Source organism: Loa loa (assembly GCF_000183805.2).
Source record: "Loa loa unplaced genomic scaffold supercont3.6, whole genome shotgun sequence".
Taxonomy (NCBI): domain Eukaryota; kingdom Metazoa; phylum Nematoda; class Chromadorea; order Rhabditida; family Onchocercidae; genus Loa; species Loa loa.
The window spans coordinates 734,276-751,909 of NW_018108186.1; the positions used below are offsets into that span (position 1 = coordinate 734,276).

Below are 17,634 nucleotides of genomic sequence, written 5' to 3' on the forward strand. Positions count from 1 at the left end.
GAACAGGTTTGTATATCTTGGAAGTATTATCTATAGAAATTTAGTGTTTCACTTTACTAATTCATTTACTGAAAACTGAATGAACTTTATAGGATGGCATCAGAAGGAAAAAGAACGGCAGATCTGGTTTTATTGGATGAAAATTTGGTAAAAGATCTTTGGAATAATCAGCTTTATGTACATCCTCATTCTAAGGCAGCATTAAGCATGGCTATCAGCAATGATAGCCATTTTCTTTCTGCCCAGGTTTTTCTCGCGTTATATTTTGAACTTGATTTATTAATTAATGAACCGCTGAGCAACAAGTGTATAATTTAGAATGTGCATAAGAAAATCATTTTCTTATATTATTGTTGTCACTGAAACACTTATTCAAAACTGCGAAGTTCCACGTATGAAAACATATTGACCATTCTGTGTAGTTGATGAAATGTTAGCAGTGAATGGAAGGAACTATCACAAATGATTTCATTCGTTCTATTTCAAAGTTTCATTGTAAAGAACTTAAATCGCCAAAGGAACTCTTTATTTCAGCATATAATGGATTATAGTTTACTTGTTGGAGTAGATGAAACGAACAGCGAGTTAATTCTTGGTATCGTGGATTACATGCGTACCTATACGCTTGATAAGAAATTGGAAAGTTGGGTAAAAATCGTGGCAATACCTGGTGCACACTTACCGACTGTAATTTCTCCAGAAATGTACTGCACACGATTCTTCGATGCTATTGACACATATTTTCCAGTTGCACCAGATCAGTGGACTGGATTTGGTTCAGCCTTGTCCTCTTCTGACTGTTAAAAACAGCACAATTTAATTCAAGGAAGGGAGAAGGGGAAAGAAAAAGTCAGGTGAGCAAGAAAAAGGAGAAGGATTCCAGAGTGGTAGATAAACTCAAAAGGAATGAATCCAAGTTATTTTTCTTATTCCAGAGAGGAAGGACGAACATTTAGTTTATTCCTAGTAGATATATTGGTATCTGATGCAGCTTTTTCGTTCATTTCTGAGGACTTCACGCTTTTTAGCTTTGTTTGTGGAAATTTCACAGGTCTTTGTTGTGCATAGGAAACAATGGGAGTGTTTTCCAACCTTCCGTCCATTTTATGACTTTCGTTTTGACCTATTTCTGCAAATATGCATTAGCTCAAAATTCAAAACTATTCTTGAGCTGTACTTGCCGGACGCCACTTAATGACAATCATTTTGGAGCAGAACTCGATTTTATCTCACTGCCGAATGACTGTTGTCTTCTACGAGATAAGTCATTTTTGTTCATCAAATGGAAGGTTTCTGAATCAAAAGAAACACAGAAACATGTTAACACCCATGTTTATCCGAAATTTTCGGAATTTCTTGCATATTTGATTTTGTTTGACTTTGATATCTTTTGAAGTAAGAAGTGTTTATACATTGATTTGTAACTGAAGAATAAGTAATAACTGGTCCTGAAACACTGGTCAAGTCTGCACTATTGTATATTTTTTGAATGTGTAGGGTATAAAAATCTCCATAACCTATTCGCTGTATTTCAAACATTTTACGGTAGTTTATTCCGCATTCAATGCATGAAACACTGTTTGTAAAATAAAGGATGGATGATGCCGCTTTAATTTACTACCGAACTTCCCATAAATTACTAGGAGTACATGAGTGCGGTTGTCCGCCCATCACCTCTGCAATGTTGTACTGATTACACCGTCCACGTAGCATAGGATATGTAATTTGCATGCCTGTATTTTACGCTGCTGTGCGATGAAGCGTGAAAACCTGTGTACACGGGTTGTCCTCTGTAGGCCGTCATATGTTTGCAGAGTTTTTTATCCGGTGTTTTGTAACATTATGTGGTAATATTGTATTACAGGGAATTGGCGGTCGTACTGTTCCACTTATCAAACAACCACAAAAATGGATCGTTACCGAAGGAGAAGAGTGAGTTTGTTGGTTACTATAAAGTAAAGGACTATAAGTGGTCAATTAATTTTGCGCTTAGTCAGTGCTTGATGTCGTACGTATTGTTGTCTTTTATTTATCTGAAACAGTTTGGATGGTGGAAGTCAATATTAAGGTTAGATATTGCTCAGAGTTCCAAATTTTACCTAATTTAAGAAAGAAGATGAAGAAGCGGAATTATCAAAAGCTTATGAACAGTTCCGTGAAGCATTCGAAGATGGCACGTCGATCGCCAGTAAATCATTTGTACGCGCTGCTGTAGTTAATGCGAACAAAGTGATGGAAGGTAAATAGTGGAAGAAATTATCCTTTTCTTCTGATGTAAATTGAAGGGATGTTGTTTAGTGAATCTAGCTACAACGTTTGAAACGCGGCTTGATAAATAGAGTCAAGCTGTACTTTTACAGATATAAGTTCTAAACCGTCTATCTACAATCCAAAAATTGAACTTGCAAAAAAAGCTTCGGTTGTACCAAATTCATTTGAACAAGCAAAAAGGATCGCCGAAGAAAAAGCGAAACGTATGATGGAGGAAGCACGAAAAGCAAATTTAACAACAACTCGGCCGCCTCGACCAGGAAAAGCACAGCAGAAAAGTAGAACAAGTAATTTGGAAGCCTTCAAAGAGGAGTTGAAAAGGTATAAACCTTCTTTTGGTTTTTGAAAATGGAAGAAGTATACCAGTAGCATGTTGAAAGCATGTTATTGAAAGCATGCTATCTACGAAGAATATATGCATTAAAACATTTTCGAATTTCGAAAATGTTTCCACTGTCAAATCTCACCAGGATCTGTGTGAAATTTCTTTTTTAGTATGCAAGAAGAGCGGGAACAACGAAGACATTTACGATCGCAAATGGAACAGATGGGAATGGAAAAAGAAGCACTAGATCGTATTGCACCACTTATTGATAATCCGTATTTGCATGGAACTGGGGAATATGATAATGACCCAAATACAACTAATATTTACCTTTCAAATTTGTCACTTGAGGTAGAGAACTTTTTCAGACATTGTTTTTGCTTAGAACCATTCTTGTCATTTTTTGAAGGAGTAGTAAGTTTTGAATGATCGTAATCTTTTCATTGTACCATAAATCGATATTCTATCCTGATAGTATTCAGTTGTTTTCGTTGTAGATAAAAATTGAGGATTTATACAATACCTTCGGCACTTTTGGACCGTTGGCATCCGCGAAAATTTTATATCCTCGTGAAGAAGATCGCAAGCGCGAGCACTTATGCGGTTTCATAGCTTTCATGATTCGTAAGGATACTGATCGTGCCATTCAGGGAATGCAGGGTAAATATATCAGAGGATCCGAAGTGCGGATGTCTCTTGCAAAACCAGTCAGCATACCACCACAGGTCTGTAGTTTATCTGATCATGACTGCTGCATTTCTGATCCAAATATATTGAAAAATTCGTGCTTTATTCATCAGGATTGTCAGTATACTTTTTTTTTTTAATTTATAATAAATCCGGTTGCCCGATTATCTTCGTTCAAATTCTAGCCGATTTATGTGCCGCCTGCTTTGTTGGAATTTGCCATGCCGGATCCTCCTACTGGTTTACCATTTAATGCCAAACCACGGAAGTGTGATTTGGATTCACTGTTAAAGAAATGTCCATTGCCTCGTCTTGGTACTTCGCTTCCTGAATCCGGTCACGGTTTGGAGGAGTATCAAAAGGTATGATAACTTTCATTTTTTGCAACTGAATTTTGGCAACCAACTAATTTTTAATTCCTGTCGTCTTATATTTCAAAAATATGATTCGAAATTTTCAGTCTGTGATACACATTTAAGCAAGTCTAAATTCCATACTTCTTAGTAAAACGTAGAAAGCACCTAATGACGTCAAATCATTAAAACATTTTCTGTTCTGTAGATGCTCAGGAACGCCGTCGTGCGGGTAGTGGTCCCTACAGAAAGGTACTACTTGATTCTATTATCATTATTTTGCATTCTTCTATTCAAGCTCTTTGGTTCGTCCATTTTGTCGATATGATTTCGCACGGCAAAGCAGTGAATCACAAACTTGGAGCTGTTTCTTAGCATCTCCAACGAGTTTTTGCAGATTTTTTGAAGCAACAGCCTTTTTTCTTTTTTTTTTTTTTTTTTTTTTTTGTTGGGGAGATTTCTCTAGCCGTAACTAGAATTAAGAGGAATTATTGTTGAATTTGGATCCAAATGTGATGGGAAGTATAATTCGAAGATCCGAAATAATTTTTGCTTATTATTACGAAATTTTCTTAGTATAGTAATATATGAAGTTGGAAAACTGATTTTTCGTAGATAATGATATAATAATTGATTTCATAATGCATTTGACTTCGTAAATCATTGCGTTTCCATATGCTGATGAATTAAATAATGCATTTACATAGTTTTGAAAACGCGGGACTTTTATTGAGTGCTGTCACTAACCTGTTTTAAAAGAATAATGAACAAAGTTTGACTCGAAACGCGCTTGTGTTCCTCAATAATTCAGTAGAGCTACATATCCTTATTCTCGTTTGCCACGCATATTTTTGGCAATTACATACTGCGGTCAACTTTTTCTAAATGGAGTTACTCATCAATGAAGTTACTCATCGAAACACAAGGACAGTTTTCCCAATGACTTCAACCTCGAGCTTTACTCGAAATACTGTTGTTTGTTTTCAGAAGTTTGTTGGTGTTAATCCACCGGACTATCGAGTTTTTGGTGCGTGAAGGTCCGCTGTTCGAAGCAATGTTAATGGGTCGAGAACGACATAACCCTGTATATCGGTATGTTTTCCATAGTGGCAAGAAGTATTTTATGGCTTCTATTTTTCGAGAAAGCATCTCCAAAATTTAAATAATTCGCATGGCTTTCAAGGTTTCTTTTCGATAATCACCATCCAGCACACGTTTATTATCGATGGAAATTGTATTCCATACTACAAGGTGAAACACCACAAACTTGGCGCTTGCAGAAGTTTCGAATGTTTGATGAAGGTAGCTGGTGGCAGCCACCACCTCACAATATTCTAACTGGTGGTATGCCCGAATGCTTATATCATACTGCTTTTGATGGTGGTTTGCCAGCTGAAAGACCTATAGTAAGTATTCTTATTCAGAACTTTACAGAATCTTCCTGTTGATAGAATCAAGTTCATTGGTAGAGTATTGCTACGCAATTTTTTGAATTTCAAAAATTTTTGAAATGCCTAGAAGTCGAAAAACTCCCTCAAGTAATACTTTCTGTGATATTTCTTTGTTTTTATTTGTTTGTTATATGTTCATCTGTAGGTTAAATCCCGGAAAAGGAAATACAGCAGCAGCGAGGACGAAGAAGAAGACAGAAAAGAAGTTAAAACGAAATGGCGAGGAGTGCTTAGTACTGCTGAGAGAGATGAGCTTGAGGTTTCATTGATTTACTCATCTCTCAATCGTTTTCGCGCATTCATTTATTTCTTAAATAAAACAGAAGAATTGATGAATGAGTTTCTAGGATATACTCCGTGGACTCCTTCCTGAGAAATCTTCCGTGGCAGACGCAATGGTTTGGTGTGTGGAACATGCCACATGTGCCAAAGAGATCTGTCAGTGCTTACACGAATCACTGACTATTGATGAAACACCGCTGCACAAAAAGGTGTTTTATATCTCGTTTTTTTTTTCTTATAAAAAATCCCATTTCAGATACCTGCGCATCTCTACAGTTATTACTCATCAGCTTTCGCTCTTCAGATTCATGTAGTATCGCTTGAATTTTAATATTATTTTGAAATAGCTCTCAGGTTTTCTACGGTCATGTCATAAATGTCTTGGAAATGCGGAAAGATTTTTGTTTGTTTTTTTTTCAGCTCCTGTCAACCTTGAAAAACCAGGCTTAGATCTTAAACAGATTTTAACAAATTAATTGTTCCTGCATTTCATTATTTCGTGATGTTTCTTTAAAAATCTTTCATGCTTCTAATTTGAAGTTAGATGGTTTTAAATTAGAATTTTTCGGCGAAGATAACTTTTAATTAAAATAAATACACGAGTTAACATGCGCTAATTCTACTTTTCTTAGATTGCTAGATTGTATTTGGTTTCTGATATACTGGCAAACTGTGCTGCCCGAGTTCGAGATGTGTTTTATTATAGGCAGTATATTGGCGACTTAATGCCCGAGATTTTTAGGGTATTTATGATGTTATATTTTCGAAGTATAGTGGAAATAAAAGTTCATATATAAATTTAATGCAATTTTCTCTTTTTTTAATCTGAAGGCTTAGTGACCTTCTATAATAAATTGACCCATTGCTTTTCAGGAACTCAATAAAACTTATGAAAAAATTTCGGCGCGCTTGAAAGCTGAACAATTCAAGCAACGAGTGATGTTATGCTTTCGCACTTGGGAAGATAATTCAATTTATCCAACTGATTTCCTTATTCAACTACAAAATGTCTTCTTGGGCCTTGCGGTTGTTTCATATTTTTGCTACGAATTTACATTTCTCTTTTGTATACAGCAATATAGATGCCTGTTTTCTCGTTGCATGTAGAGCACTACCAAATTCAATGTTAACTACTTGATTTCTTTCTCTACATTTCTTTTTGAGTTGTCGACTCAGTGTTTTATTTATGTTTGTATCTTTATCAGATTTGATGTCATTTAGAAAGAAGATGAAGGATCAGAGGATGATATCGATGGTGCTCCAATCGAGGAAGGTCCAGAAGAAACAATTTTAAAGAAGGAATCGATTTTTGAAGAGGAAGATATTGATGGCGTACCTATTGAAGAAGACACTTTAGAAACACAACCAAAGAAAGCAGCAACATTTAAGCGAAGCCAATGGGATGTTGTGAGTCTAACATCGTGGTTTCATTATTTTTGACCACTATTAAGGACTACGCTTTTTTTTTTTGGCTCTTCATTCTAGTATTCGAGGGAGTTTTGTTTTTTATGAAGAATGTGTGGGGTGTTTTAGGTAGATCCATCAGTTGTTGCAAGTCAAGCTGTAACTACTAGCAAATGGGACTTACTGGAAAATGGTAAAGATGATGAGACAGTAATGGGGAAAATTGATCAAGAAGATGACATTGATGGTGCTCCAATTGACGATGATAAGAATGGAAGTGAAGATGGAGAATGTCCGGATGAAGACGATGATGACAAGTTTGCTCTTTTCTTTTTTAAAGTCTCTTTCCAGCTGATCAGCATGTTCGTTTTTGCTTAATACACCTTTCCGTTCATTATTGTATTCTTCGTACAGCTAATTTAATACATTTCCCTCTACTATAGTATCTCTAAAGAAAGATTCACTGACTTTGTTCAGGGTGACATTTGTTTTTTTTTTTTTTAACTTTGAAGGACTACTTTCTCTTTAATTTGCAGAACTACTTCAACTTTGCAACAATCCTTAAGTTCGTCTGCTGCACGCCTTGATGAAGAGAGGCGAAAGATTCTACGTGAAATCGAGGTATTTTTTATTAAGTGGATAGGATTAAATCGCTTTTATATTAGTTCCGGCCATTCTTTTGGAACAATTTACATTTCCGTTTCAGCTTGTTCAGAATTAACTTGATTTGTTACTAAAACGAAGTATCCTTTATAGGTGAAAGTAGTCAAATATCAGGACGAACTGGAATCTCAACGGTGTGAAGACATTACAGCTCAGGTAGAAAAATATCGTGCTTCGCTGCTGAAACAGATGGAAGAAAAGTTGGATGCACTGAACGAACAGAAAGACAAAAAGAAGAAAAAAGGAATAAAAAGGTAATGATTGATTGATTCTGCTCATATATTTTTTTGAATGTGCTTTCATTATAATGCAATTTTTTTTCAGACTTTTTTTTTTGCATTTGCAATATGGTCTCGCCTAGTTCTGCTATAGATAACTTTTCTTATATCTGTCCAAAGAGAAAATGTGGATCAGCACCATATAGAAAGATTCCATCCCGGAAAGGATTCATAATTCATCCGTTCATCCAATCGAAAGCTCCTGGTCTCTTAGAAATAGATTTTGCCTTCCTTGATTTCTAACTTTTGTGAAAAAGAAACGAGATTAAACTCATATTTCTCTGTGACAAACAAAATGTATTTAATTTGAGGTCAAGAAGTAGAAAACGGGAAGACAAAAAAGATGATAAAGGTACTCGAGAAAGAGAACGTGAAAGAAGCAAAGGTGAGATCGATCGAAATGAACGGACACGAGACAGAGATCGGGTACTTCATATTTTCTAAAATTTCCTTTTTGTTTTATCTTTCAAATTCCAAAAATAACTACATAAAAAGTCTTTCAAGCTTTTTAAAAAAGCTTGGACTTTTTATGTAATTTTTACTAACACTGCTTAAATGGTGCTAAGAAATCAAGCTCTTCAGAACATCATTGTTTCATTTTTAATGCATAAATGTTTGCGTAATCTGGAACGATTCATGTAAGTTTTTGATCCAGTATTTTGTAAACATGAGAAGAAGTTACAGTGAAATACTGCTCGTATGCACCCTATAAAATTTGTTTCTTGTAGGAGAGAGGTCGTGAGAGGGGGCGTGAACGTGACAGATCAAGATCGCGGTCGAAGTAAGTTTAAATTAATAGAAGGCGAAATTAAGTTTTTCGTAGCTGTGGAAGATCGGCGTTATTTTCTTTTCATTAACAATATGATGGGGGATTTGAAGATAGAAAATTATGATAACTTCTCACTATTCGCTATTGTAACTTATCGGTGTATTTGTTTTGACATATTACCGTTATATTGCAGGGAAAGACGAACGTTGAGAAGAGAGCGCAGTCCAGAGAGAAGGAAGCGTTAATTGTTCGTACTTATTCATTTTTATATTTATGTATTTGCCCCCGTTTTCTTTTTGTATTTCAATTGAGGTTCTTTTGATTTACATTTACATCTGCCTTACACGAATAAAGAGCAGTCTTGCATACTTGTACAGAAAAAAATTACAATTATTTTACTGACTTCTTTTTTTACCTCGGGTAAATTGAGAATGACATTGATTTCTATTTATCGTCAAAGATGTAGGGAGAAGTGTAATGCTCTCCCTTTATAAAGGAGGGGGTAAATGTTTCAAGCGCTATGCTGCCAACAGATCTTATTTATTTTCACAATAACCTCAAGGAAAATTATTCATTCTCACATAAAGCTGTACTTTTACTATCCTGTGATTATTTGTATCTCTCGTACTTGCTACTTCTGTTGCTGTTGTTAGTAGCCTAAATGCAGTTTATTTGGCTTATGTATTTGCAGTGGTGCAGTTTTTTCTTATTTTCCAAATATATTGTTACAACGTTAATTTCCGGTTCGCATTACCGTGTTGTTTTTTAAATGATCATTTCTGTGAAAGTAAATTAAGATAACTCGGTAAACTGAAGACCGAATTAGGCATTCCTTAGATTTGTAATACAGGTTTTGGAAAATATCTCGCAAATATGCAGATTTAGTTAACTGAGATAGTGTCATCAGGATGTCTCCTTCGCTATCGAAAAAGTCGAGAATATCCTCCCTGGTTGCTTAGGTAGGAAGCGGCAGAAATAAAATAAAATGTTGAGTGGCATATATTCTGATAACATCAAAGTTCTATAGTAAGTGTTGTAATTCCCTCTTATTAAAATTTTGATGTTGATGTTGGGAGAAGGCAGGAAATGGTTATATTGAGATTACTCAAGTAATTAATGACGAGGCTATTGATGATTTTTCTCCAGGCTACTGTCATATTGGAAAATTTTTAAAGGATGGATAATCATTTCTTTAATCATTAAAATCATTTTCTAATCATTTCCTATTAATCATTTCTTTTATTTTAAACTTTCTAGACCCAGTTTCCCTACATTGCCCTTGAGAATTCGTGTAGTGCATTAACTGAGAAATGCGATGACCAGGAGGTTTATGACAATTCTGGATTCCACATATCTTCATGGGTCCGCAATTCTCGGTCACGGATCGAAGGCCATGGATGGGTTACGTAATGTTGATGGGAAGTAAAGTGACTGACAAGTTGACTAACAAGTTCGTCGCAAATCTGAAGAGGAAATCATCTGAAATACATCACGGTGATTTCACAGCAAGACATTCTGATCGACTACTGATCTTGCTGAGATGGATGACACGAAATGGAAGTTATTCGTTATTAAAATTCAAGAGAGAAAACACTATTTGGATTCCTTTCGCATTAATGGAGAACAGGGTCAGAATAAGATGTAGCTTCGATTACACTCAATGACAAGCATTCTTGGTTGCTATGCATGCATAGTGCTGAAAGTATATATCAGTCAATTCATTCGTGAATGTTTGAGGAGATTTGAATAGATTGTAAATAGTCGTTCCTTCCTTCCTATAAGGAGGATAACTTTTTGCAAATTTCTCTACACACATTTGCATCTTTTATCAAAAAGTGCATAATGAAATTTTATCGAATTCATCGTTCATACTGACACATTAGGGAGGGATGAGCGATGTCCTTGAACATCACATCAACATCAGTATTGACAATGTAGGTCATATCTTTATGGGCTATATCGATGAAATCATCCAATCCGTTTCACCTCTTTACTCTCTCCTTATAAAAGTAGAGTTTTTCTACCATTTTACCAATATTTTTATTCAAAGCAGAATTGTTGAAATTAGTTTGAAGAATGAAATACTAAGATTCGATCAAATTTATCACCTTCCAATTTTTTGTTAAAGTAATTAGTTGTCATTGTATCCTTGCTATTTATCTACAAGCCTAAGTGAACAGTATCAGTTAATTCATCCAGTTGTTCTGATCGCTTAATCTGCCTACAGCATGTTGCTCTGTTATTCAACATGAAGATCTTGTTTTGTTGTTATGTTGTATCACTAAACGTCAGCAGCTACGTGTTAAATACGCTTATGACGTACGAACTAAAAAATTCGATTAATATATTATCCCCAAGTATGGCATAATTCCAGAGTTTCGAAAAGGTAAATGATGAAATTGCTGTAGTAGACGCTTCATTGTGTTTCATACCATTCGTGAATTGATGTCCAATGAACTGTAGAGGAGATCTAAAATGTAAAAGATATTTTTGAAGATATTGCTAACAAATTCATTGCGAATGGTAGCAATCGCTTCTAATATTAACTTTGAAAGGACCAAAAGCCAGTGCAAATTGAAATAAAACGGTTTATACTTTAAATTAGGAACCAGTTTCAATGTTTCTTCAATGTTTGGGTATAACAGTTTTCTATCCATACCAGGAACTATGAAACTGGACGAGTTTTAAATAATTTTTAGAAATCCCTACTTTTAGACAATCCTGCCTTTCATTCCCCTATCTTTACTATCATTTATTTAACACAGAATGGTAATTTCGATACCGCTTATTTCATAAATTTCCTAGCTATTTAGTTCTCTGTTTATTTATCTCATCAATACTCATTTTCAAGAAATAATCAAGAAATTATGTCCAAATGTAGGTATGAATAGTAATGCGGATTACGGGCTTCTGACCGCAAACGATATTCACAGATATTTTACTACAATTTGCTACATCGAACCACCATATAGTTCACGAAGGTTCACAGCAATGCAAAGTATACATGCATATTTAATTAATTATTTCGTATTTAATTCCCGCTGTGTTACCGTTCATCTCTTTCTTAAATTTCTCAACTGTCATTCTAAAGAATCGTATATACAATGAGACAATATAAGTGCCTTCCTTTATCCAGATTTATTTCATATGTGCAATTTAATCCTCACAGATGTATAGGAAAATTTATTTTTGTAACTTATTATTAAGCTTGAAAATTTGTACCCTTTTTTCAAAACTGTTATTATTTATTACATTACCACAATAGAAAATTAACCTGAAAATGACTCATTCTTGTATATTGTTTGTTCTAAAAATAGTGTAGAAGTAGTGACTTTTGACTTTTGCCATTTCTAATTTTAGATTTTAGTATTTATGATTTTTTATTTCTGTAGATCTGGAAAATCCCGGAGATGATAACTGATCGATCGTTATTTAAAAAGAGCAGTGACTATATGAAAATGATGCAATTGTTCCGCCACGAAAATTTATTTTGATTCTAACTCTAATTTTAACTCTTTCTTGTTTAAGCATTTTTGTCATTCATAAATTGAATAATGAAGCATCTCTCTTCCGATGATTATTTAAGGGTTAAGGTTGAGATGAACACTTTTTTGGTCGATAAATCTTAAATTTCGACACTTTTTCAAGTAAATCTTCCTTAAATTATTCAAGTGCGGAAAATTTGCTGGGCACATAAGCAGCAAATTTCTGGGTTTTCGGGAAAGATGCCGAATGGTGTAGGTATACCGAGTGAAATCAACGTACCGCAACTATTTTCGGATGTATCGCGTACTTTAAATGGATTCAAAAATCTGTTCATTCCATCACCAAGAACTTCTGGAACAGAAATGCCAGCACATTATGATATCCCTTCTTTATCCAATGCTGTTACTGATATTTTCTCGGGCAATATGTGTTTTAAAGCGTGTGGTATGGAAGACATTCAAATAGCTGCTCAGGTTTGTCATTTATAATTTTCGATTTGCCAGGAAGAAGGAATAAAGTAGTCGAGGATTGTTGAATGTAAGGCGTAAAAATATGAATGATATGAAAGTCATCTAAAATATAGGATATCTTGTTCCTCTATCCAGGTAAATTTTAGTGGACTATATTAGATGAAGAATTGAAAGTAATTTTGGACGTTTCTCGAAACTTCCAAATAATATATTTATTCAATTAGCACTGTGACTTGCTATAACCTCTTAACTATTTTTTGAGAGAGCTGGTGAACTATTCGTAACTGTCCGGTACTGTATCATTACATTAACAATATTCATCATTATTTGTACGATTTTACTCTCCGTGGCACTCGCTTGGTATCTATTCAAGACAACGTTAATTTTTGATGGACGCTCTGGATTACCTATCAAATCAACATTCAATGAAACATCGATGTTCAATCACAGTCGTTATCAGAAAACTCGATCGCTAACTCCAGCGAGAGAAAATATTAGAAACTGATTTTCTGCTGATTTGCTGAATAATTGAATAGCAAACTGCGTCCAGAATTTCTTCATCATAAATTGTAACATTAGTATGGAAGAGTATTAAGTACTGATTTTAGGATCGAGAACGGCAGGGGATATGTGTTTATTAATGGTATTTCATAATGTTATCTTATAATATCGAAAGAGTTTGAATGAATTTAAAGGTAGAAAAGTTTCGCAATTGATCAGGAGAAACTTTATGTTTGCTATGATCTTCTGTCCTCAAATATTAATTTACTTGTACAACATCTTGTCATCAATTAAGATTCATTTAATAGAATGCAATCATTCTCTGTACTCACATGTTATATTAAGCACAATCCATGTCAGCTTGAACTAGGGTGGCATACTCATTAGGCCAGAAGTTTTTTAGTTAAATATTTCAAAAAATATATTTTATTTTGGATGCTATACAACGTTGTTTTGTTTTTCAAATAACATCTGAAACTAATAAATGAATTCATTCTAAAAAAAATCACAAAACCAGATGGTTTGCATGTTAACATTATGCCTTTCTCCACATAATTATAATAAATTAGACAAAAGGAAAAAGAAGTAGAAATATAGATAAACATCCTACCACCAGTTAACATTACTGCTTATTAAAAGAAAATAATTCTGGAAATAATGACGTGTTCATAAAGGAAGCAGTTTCAAAATGTCGTTTCAAAAATTGTACCACTAACATTAATGAGGTCTTGTTCAAAAGACTTTTCATTTTATAACTTATATCAGCAGAAATGTAAACAAATTCTCTTAAACTAATGTTTGCAACATAAGCTAAATTTATTTCACGTTTAAATCCCTGATGTTTGCACCGCCCAAAGCTATTATCAAAACATATATCTTTTCTTTAACAACATGCAAAATTGAAGGTGTAATTTGTTCAGTATGTCATAAAATACTTATTTTAGTTACAACTAAGCAACCTATTGCAAAAATTTGTACGAATTATAGCTGCATAAAATGGTACTGTCAAAAGTTTGAAAGATAATGAGGATAGGCATATACTTTCAGGAAGTAACACATCACCAGAGATCATTTGAACTTTCAAAATGGAGCTCAGTATGATTGAGATCACAATAAACCCATACTAGATCGATTTGTTCTGAACCATTTGTCTTCTTCATTTGACCCATCACCTCCACCTCACACCTTCTTCGAGATAGATCGTCTTTCATGGATATTAATGTGTAAAGTTCATCGGTTGAACTTGATCGGTTTCACAATATTTTTTCTTGAAATCTCAACGAATCTACTATGTCACAGATAACTTGGCTTTCTCTGTGGTCAGGAACTATCACCATTAACATTGTACATTTCACTACTCTCTCCGTAAGAGAGAGTTTCGATTCCTGTGCCCAGAAAATATGCACGGTTTTGTGTCTTCATCAGAAATCGGTAATGCCTCAAAACTTGACTGTGCTTCCGATCTCCAACAGTAATTTCACAATGAAGGCAACTCTCCATCAAGTCTTGAATCACAGTGCAAATTGAATTCTTGAATCACTTAAGGTAAATGTTGGATTTGAACCGTGCAAAATTTAGCTTCAATGCAAAATTGTCAAATTCTTTCGCTAGAATAGTGGTTCCCACCTTTTCTTGACCAGGGACCACTTTGGCTTTTATATTTGTAGCAAGGATTGCAAGGTTTAAAAATAATAAATCCTGTTAATTTGAAAATAAGCTTTAAGCAATAATATTATAATACTAATCAAAGTGTTTAACGTATTAGTTACACTTGAAGTAATATTATAATAAAGAAGGGAGATAATTTTTGATAGCCTTCGAGGCCATATTTTACTTTTCGCAGACTACCGGGAATCACTGCGTTAGACAATTATGAGGCGTAGCGCTCATCCCTAATTGCTTCCAAACAGCTTTTTTTGTTTAGATTAACAAAGAAGACAGAAAGAAGAGAATGTTTTCTGTGCTTTCGCCTGCCTCAGAATTTGATAAAAGTCAATAACTGGTCCACAATTCCATCTTTTTTACCCGAACTCAACTTCCCTTTGGTATTTTCTTTGTTGATCTTTTTCTAAAGCAGATATTGTCCAGTATGCTAGTTCTCATTGCTTATTGAAACAGTTTATGAGATACTGATAGCAGCTATCAACAAACCAAAAATAACCGTACTGGACAATAATAAATAACATCCTTCTTATGCAATTATAGGCCAATAACTCGTAGCAGCAAAGTTAACGGTCCTATCAGCCAAGCATCCACTGAATTCAACGATAAAATTGTTTGCAACTTTCAAATCAATGAAATCTTTATCCTTCTGAATCGAATGTTTTTGATGTACAATTTGTCGATCCTTATACAGACAAATCCTACCAGACACAAAGCTTTTCACTTATATCAATTATTAAATCATTCTCTTTTATTAAACTTTCGGTAAATCTAATCATATGGTAAAGTCAAAATCATTTCGGTAATCAAATCATATTATCGATAATTATGGCAGAAGAGGTAATTGTCTTTCTTTTCATACACACAGCGAAAGGGAAAGTTGTAAAATAAACACTGAATTATGGATGTTCATTGAAGTATCCTTCTATAGAACAGATTTTAAAATTATTCTAAATCATTGTAAAAGACGAATGGAACTAGTACACCATAGATACTTCTGTTTTTGTCGTTGTTATCGAGCATACTGTGAAAAAAAGAAGGTAATACGTGCAGAATACTTGGTCATCTATCCTAGGCAGTGTTTCGGTTTCAATACAATCGAACTTCCATCTCTTTCTTCAGTCTCGCTACGGCAATCGGGCAGTATCACCTCCACATCTCAAAGACATGTGTGTGACAAGCAACATACTTCATCGGCACTGTACTTCGATGGCACGAAAAGCCTTTTTGAGTGTCACACTATCGGGACACTTCAGAGATCACCACAAACCCATCCCAGTAAGAAGCAATCGATCCCAGTAGTGTGATTCATCTTCGAACTATTACTTAAAACAAACACAACACTCATACCCCACGTACAACATGCCATAGACATGCAAGCAGAATTCCCTGTTAAAAGTGGGAGATGACTCGAGTTTCATAATGATATAGATAGAAATTTTGGTGGTCCGCATTGAAGTCGATCTCCACTAAGAAGTGGATTAGAGGGCGGGAAGTGAACATTATGTAGATTGTATGGTTAGCCGTTTCTTGTCACGATGCTCACTTATTTTGAGTTGTTGTGGCATTACGCACAAGCATTATATCCAATGCGGTGGAATCAGATGTGATACGATCGATACGATGTGACCCTGTATGATGCAACTATTCTTTTCCAAATTATTTTTCCGTGCTGATTTTAGGGAACTCTTTCTGCTATTAATTGAACATATCTCCATTTGTGAGTGTTATGTTAGGAGCTGTATGGTAAAGGAAAGAATAGTACTAGTTGAGGTTAAAGTGAATGGTAAAAATTGTTGTAGGTTATAGGTTTAAATTATACAGAAGCTTTCACTTCATACAGCATTTTGCATTTTGGCTTCAGAGCTGTTCAGCACAACGTGCTATTACGGTTGCATTGAACAAGTGAATCACTAAAGCGTAGGATTCGTAGACTATGGGATGCGATATTGTATTTAGAAAGACACGAATTTCAATGTAATCAAACAGGACTGTAATCAATATTTGTATGGTAGAGCAGGTCGAAGGTCCGATCAAGAACGCCAAAGGAGGGTCAAGGACGATTTAGAGAGGGGCTATGATTATTGTTATTGCCTAATGGTTTTCGTGCACATTTCATTTAATGAGGAAGTTTTGAACTGTTTCCATGTGGCACAGATTCAGATATTGGCATGGTTTAGTCAAACTAGGAGTTATGAGATCTAGAATACTCCTCTGAGCAACTTTCATCAGTTGGCTCACATTCTATGTAGTACTTAGCCAGTTAATAATATTGCAATCACTTTTGAATAGAAAAAAGCAGTCGCTTTTGAATATTTTCGTCTGCGGACACTGCATTCTCCCTACTGACCCATATGTTTTATTTCTCTAATATTAAGTAATGTACTATGACACCTTTTGTATTTGATGACCACAGATCCTTCTTTATTACTTTTATATTTGTAGTTATGCTTTTATAGTTATTACTTTCATGTTTTTATAGTTCTCCCTCTTCTATTTTTAATTATTTCATTCCTAGAATTTTTCACATGTCCCTTCCATCGTTGCAATTTCTGCATCAGACTTGATTTTTTGGGAAGTGTTTCACACAGAAAAGTTAGCGGATTGCAGAATACCTGCCTTTCGAAGCCGATTATTAACCATAAGCTGAATGACCAAAAAAAGAAAAATTTTCCAGTTTTATTGGTCTTTCCACTATTTTGGGTGTGTTCATGTTTTTTGACGGTAAAGAAGGCGGTGGAATATATTTTGTGTTTCATGCGCGATTTGGAATATTATGGGCTTTTCTTCATTTGCAGATTTAGCACTTCTTTTCCCTTTTTACTCATGCTTGTTTTTTTTTTTTAATATAAGCATGAACCTCACCTTATTTAGGGAACTCTTCGGACTTAATAAAATAAAGATTTCAGTATTTTACAGCTATGAAATATTTTCTTAAACCTCCAGTCAAGAATTATAGGTTATTGATATTCCATCGGAAATTTAGTCAGAGGATGACTGTCGAGAAAAATAAGTGTTAGGGGTATATTGTG

At 34.6% G+C, this 17,634-nt stretch overlaps 4 protein-coding genes across 4 annotated transcripts in view; all 4 read left to right on the forward strand.

Annotated features, from left to right (window-relative positions):
• LOAG_16526 (FYVE zinc finger family protein) overlaps positions 1–804 on the forward strand; it is a gene marked incomplete at both ends in the record, with an annotated part of 11,701 nt that extends 10,897 nt beyond the window's left edge. Inside the window, 2 exons of the mRNA XM_020449180.1 lie at positions 93–246; positions 535–804. Coding sequence (XP_020307370.1) covers positions 93–246; positions 535–804 — 424 coding nt within the window. The remainder of the gene's footprint in view (positions 1–92; positions 247–534) is intronic.
• A 1,054-nt stretch (positions 805–1,858) lies between these two features.
• On the forward strand, positions 1,859–8,903 carry LOAG_01982 (hypothetical protein). Its single transcript, XM_003137520.2, has 20 exons — positions 1,859–1,932; positions 2,110–2,239; positions 2,361–2,592; positions 2,767–2,947; positions 3,094–3,321; positions 3,469–3,645; positions 3,845–3,888; positions 4,624–4,728; positions 4,820–5,042; positions 5,233–5,346; positions 5,435–5,578; positions 6,002–6,112; positions 6,243–6,395; positions 6,591–6,776; positions 6,903–7,090; positions 7,310–7,394; positions 7,530–7,690; positions 8,026–8,140; positions 8,443–8,495; positions 8,677–8,903. Exons 1-20 carry the CDS (start codon positions 1,909–1,911, stop codon positions 8,726–8,728), a joined length of 2,706 nt encoding a protein of 901 aa, XP_003137568.1. The 5' UTR covers positions 1,859–1,908; the 3' UTR covers positions 8,729–8,903.
• A 938-nt stretch (positions 8,904–9,841) lies between these two features.
• LOAG_01983 (hypothetical protein) lies at positions 9,842–10,826 on the forward strand (the record flags this gene model as incomplete). The annotated part of the gene is made up of 2 exons (XM_003137521.1): positions 9,842–10,043; positions 10,711–10,826. The coding sequence occupies 2 exons, from the start codon at positions 9,842–9,844 to the stop codon at positions 10,824–10,826; spliced, it is 318 nt and encodes a 105-aa protein (XP_003137569.1).
• A 1,375-nt stretch (positions 10,827–12,201) lies between these two features.
• On the forward strand, positions 12,202–13,062 carry LOAG_01984 (hypothetical protein). The gene is made up of 2 exons (XM_003137522.2): positions 12,202–12,442; positions 12,702–13,062. The coding sequence occupies exons 1-2, from the start codon at positions 12,209–12,211 to the stop codon at positions 12,942–12,944; spliced, it is 477 nt and encodes a 158-aa protein (XP_003137570.1). The 5' UTR covers positions 12,202–12,208; the 3' UTR covers positions 12,945–13,062.
• The last annotated feature ends 4,572 nt before the right edge of the window (positions 13,063–17,634 follow it).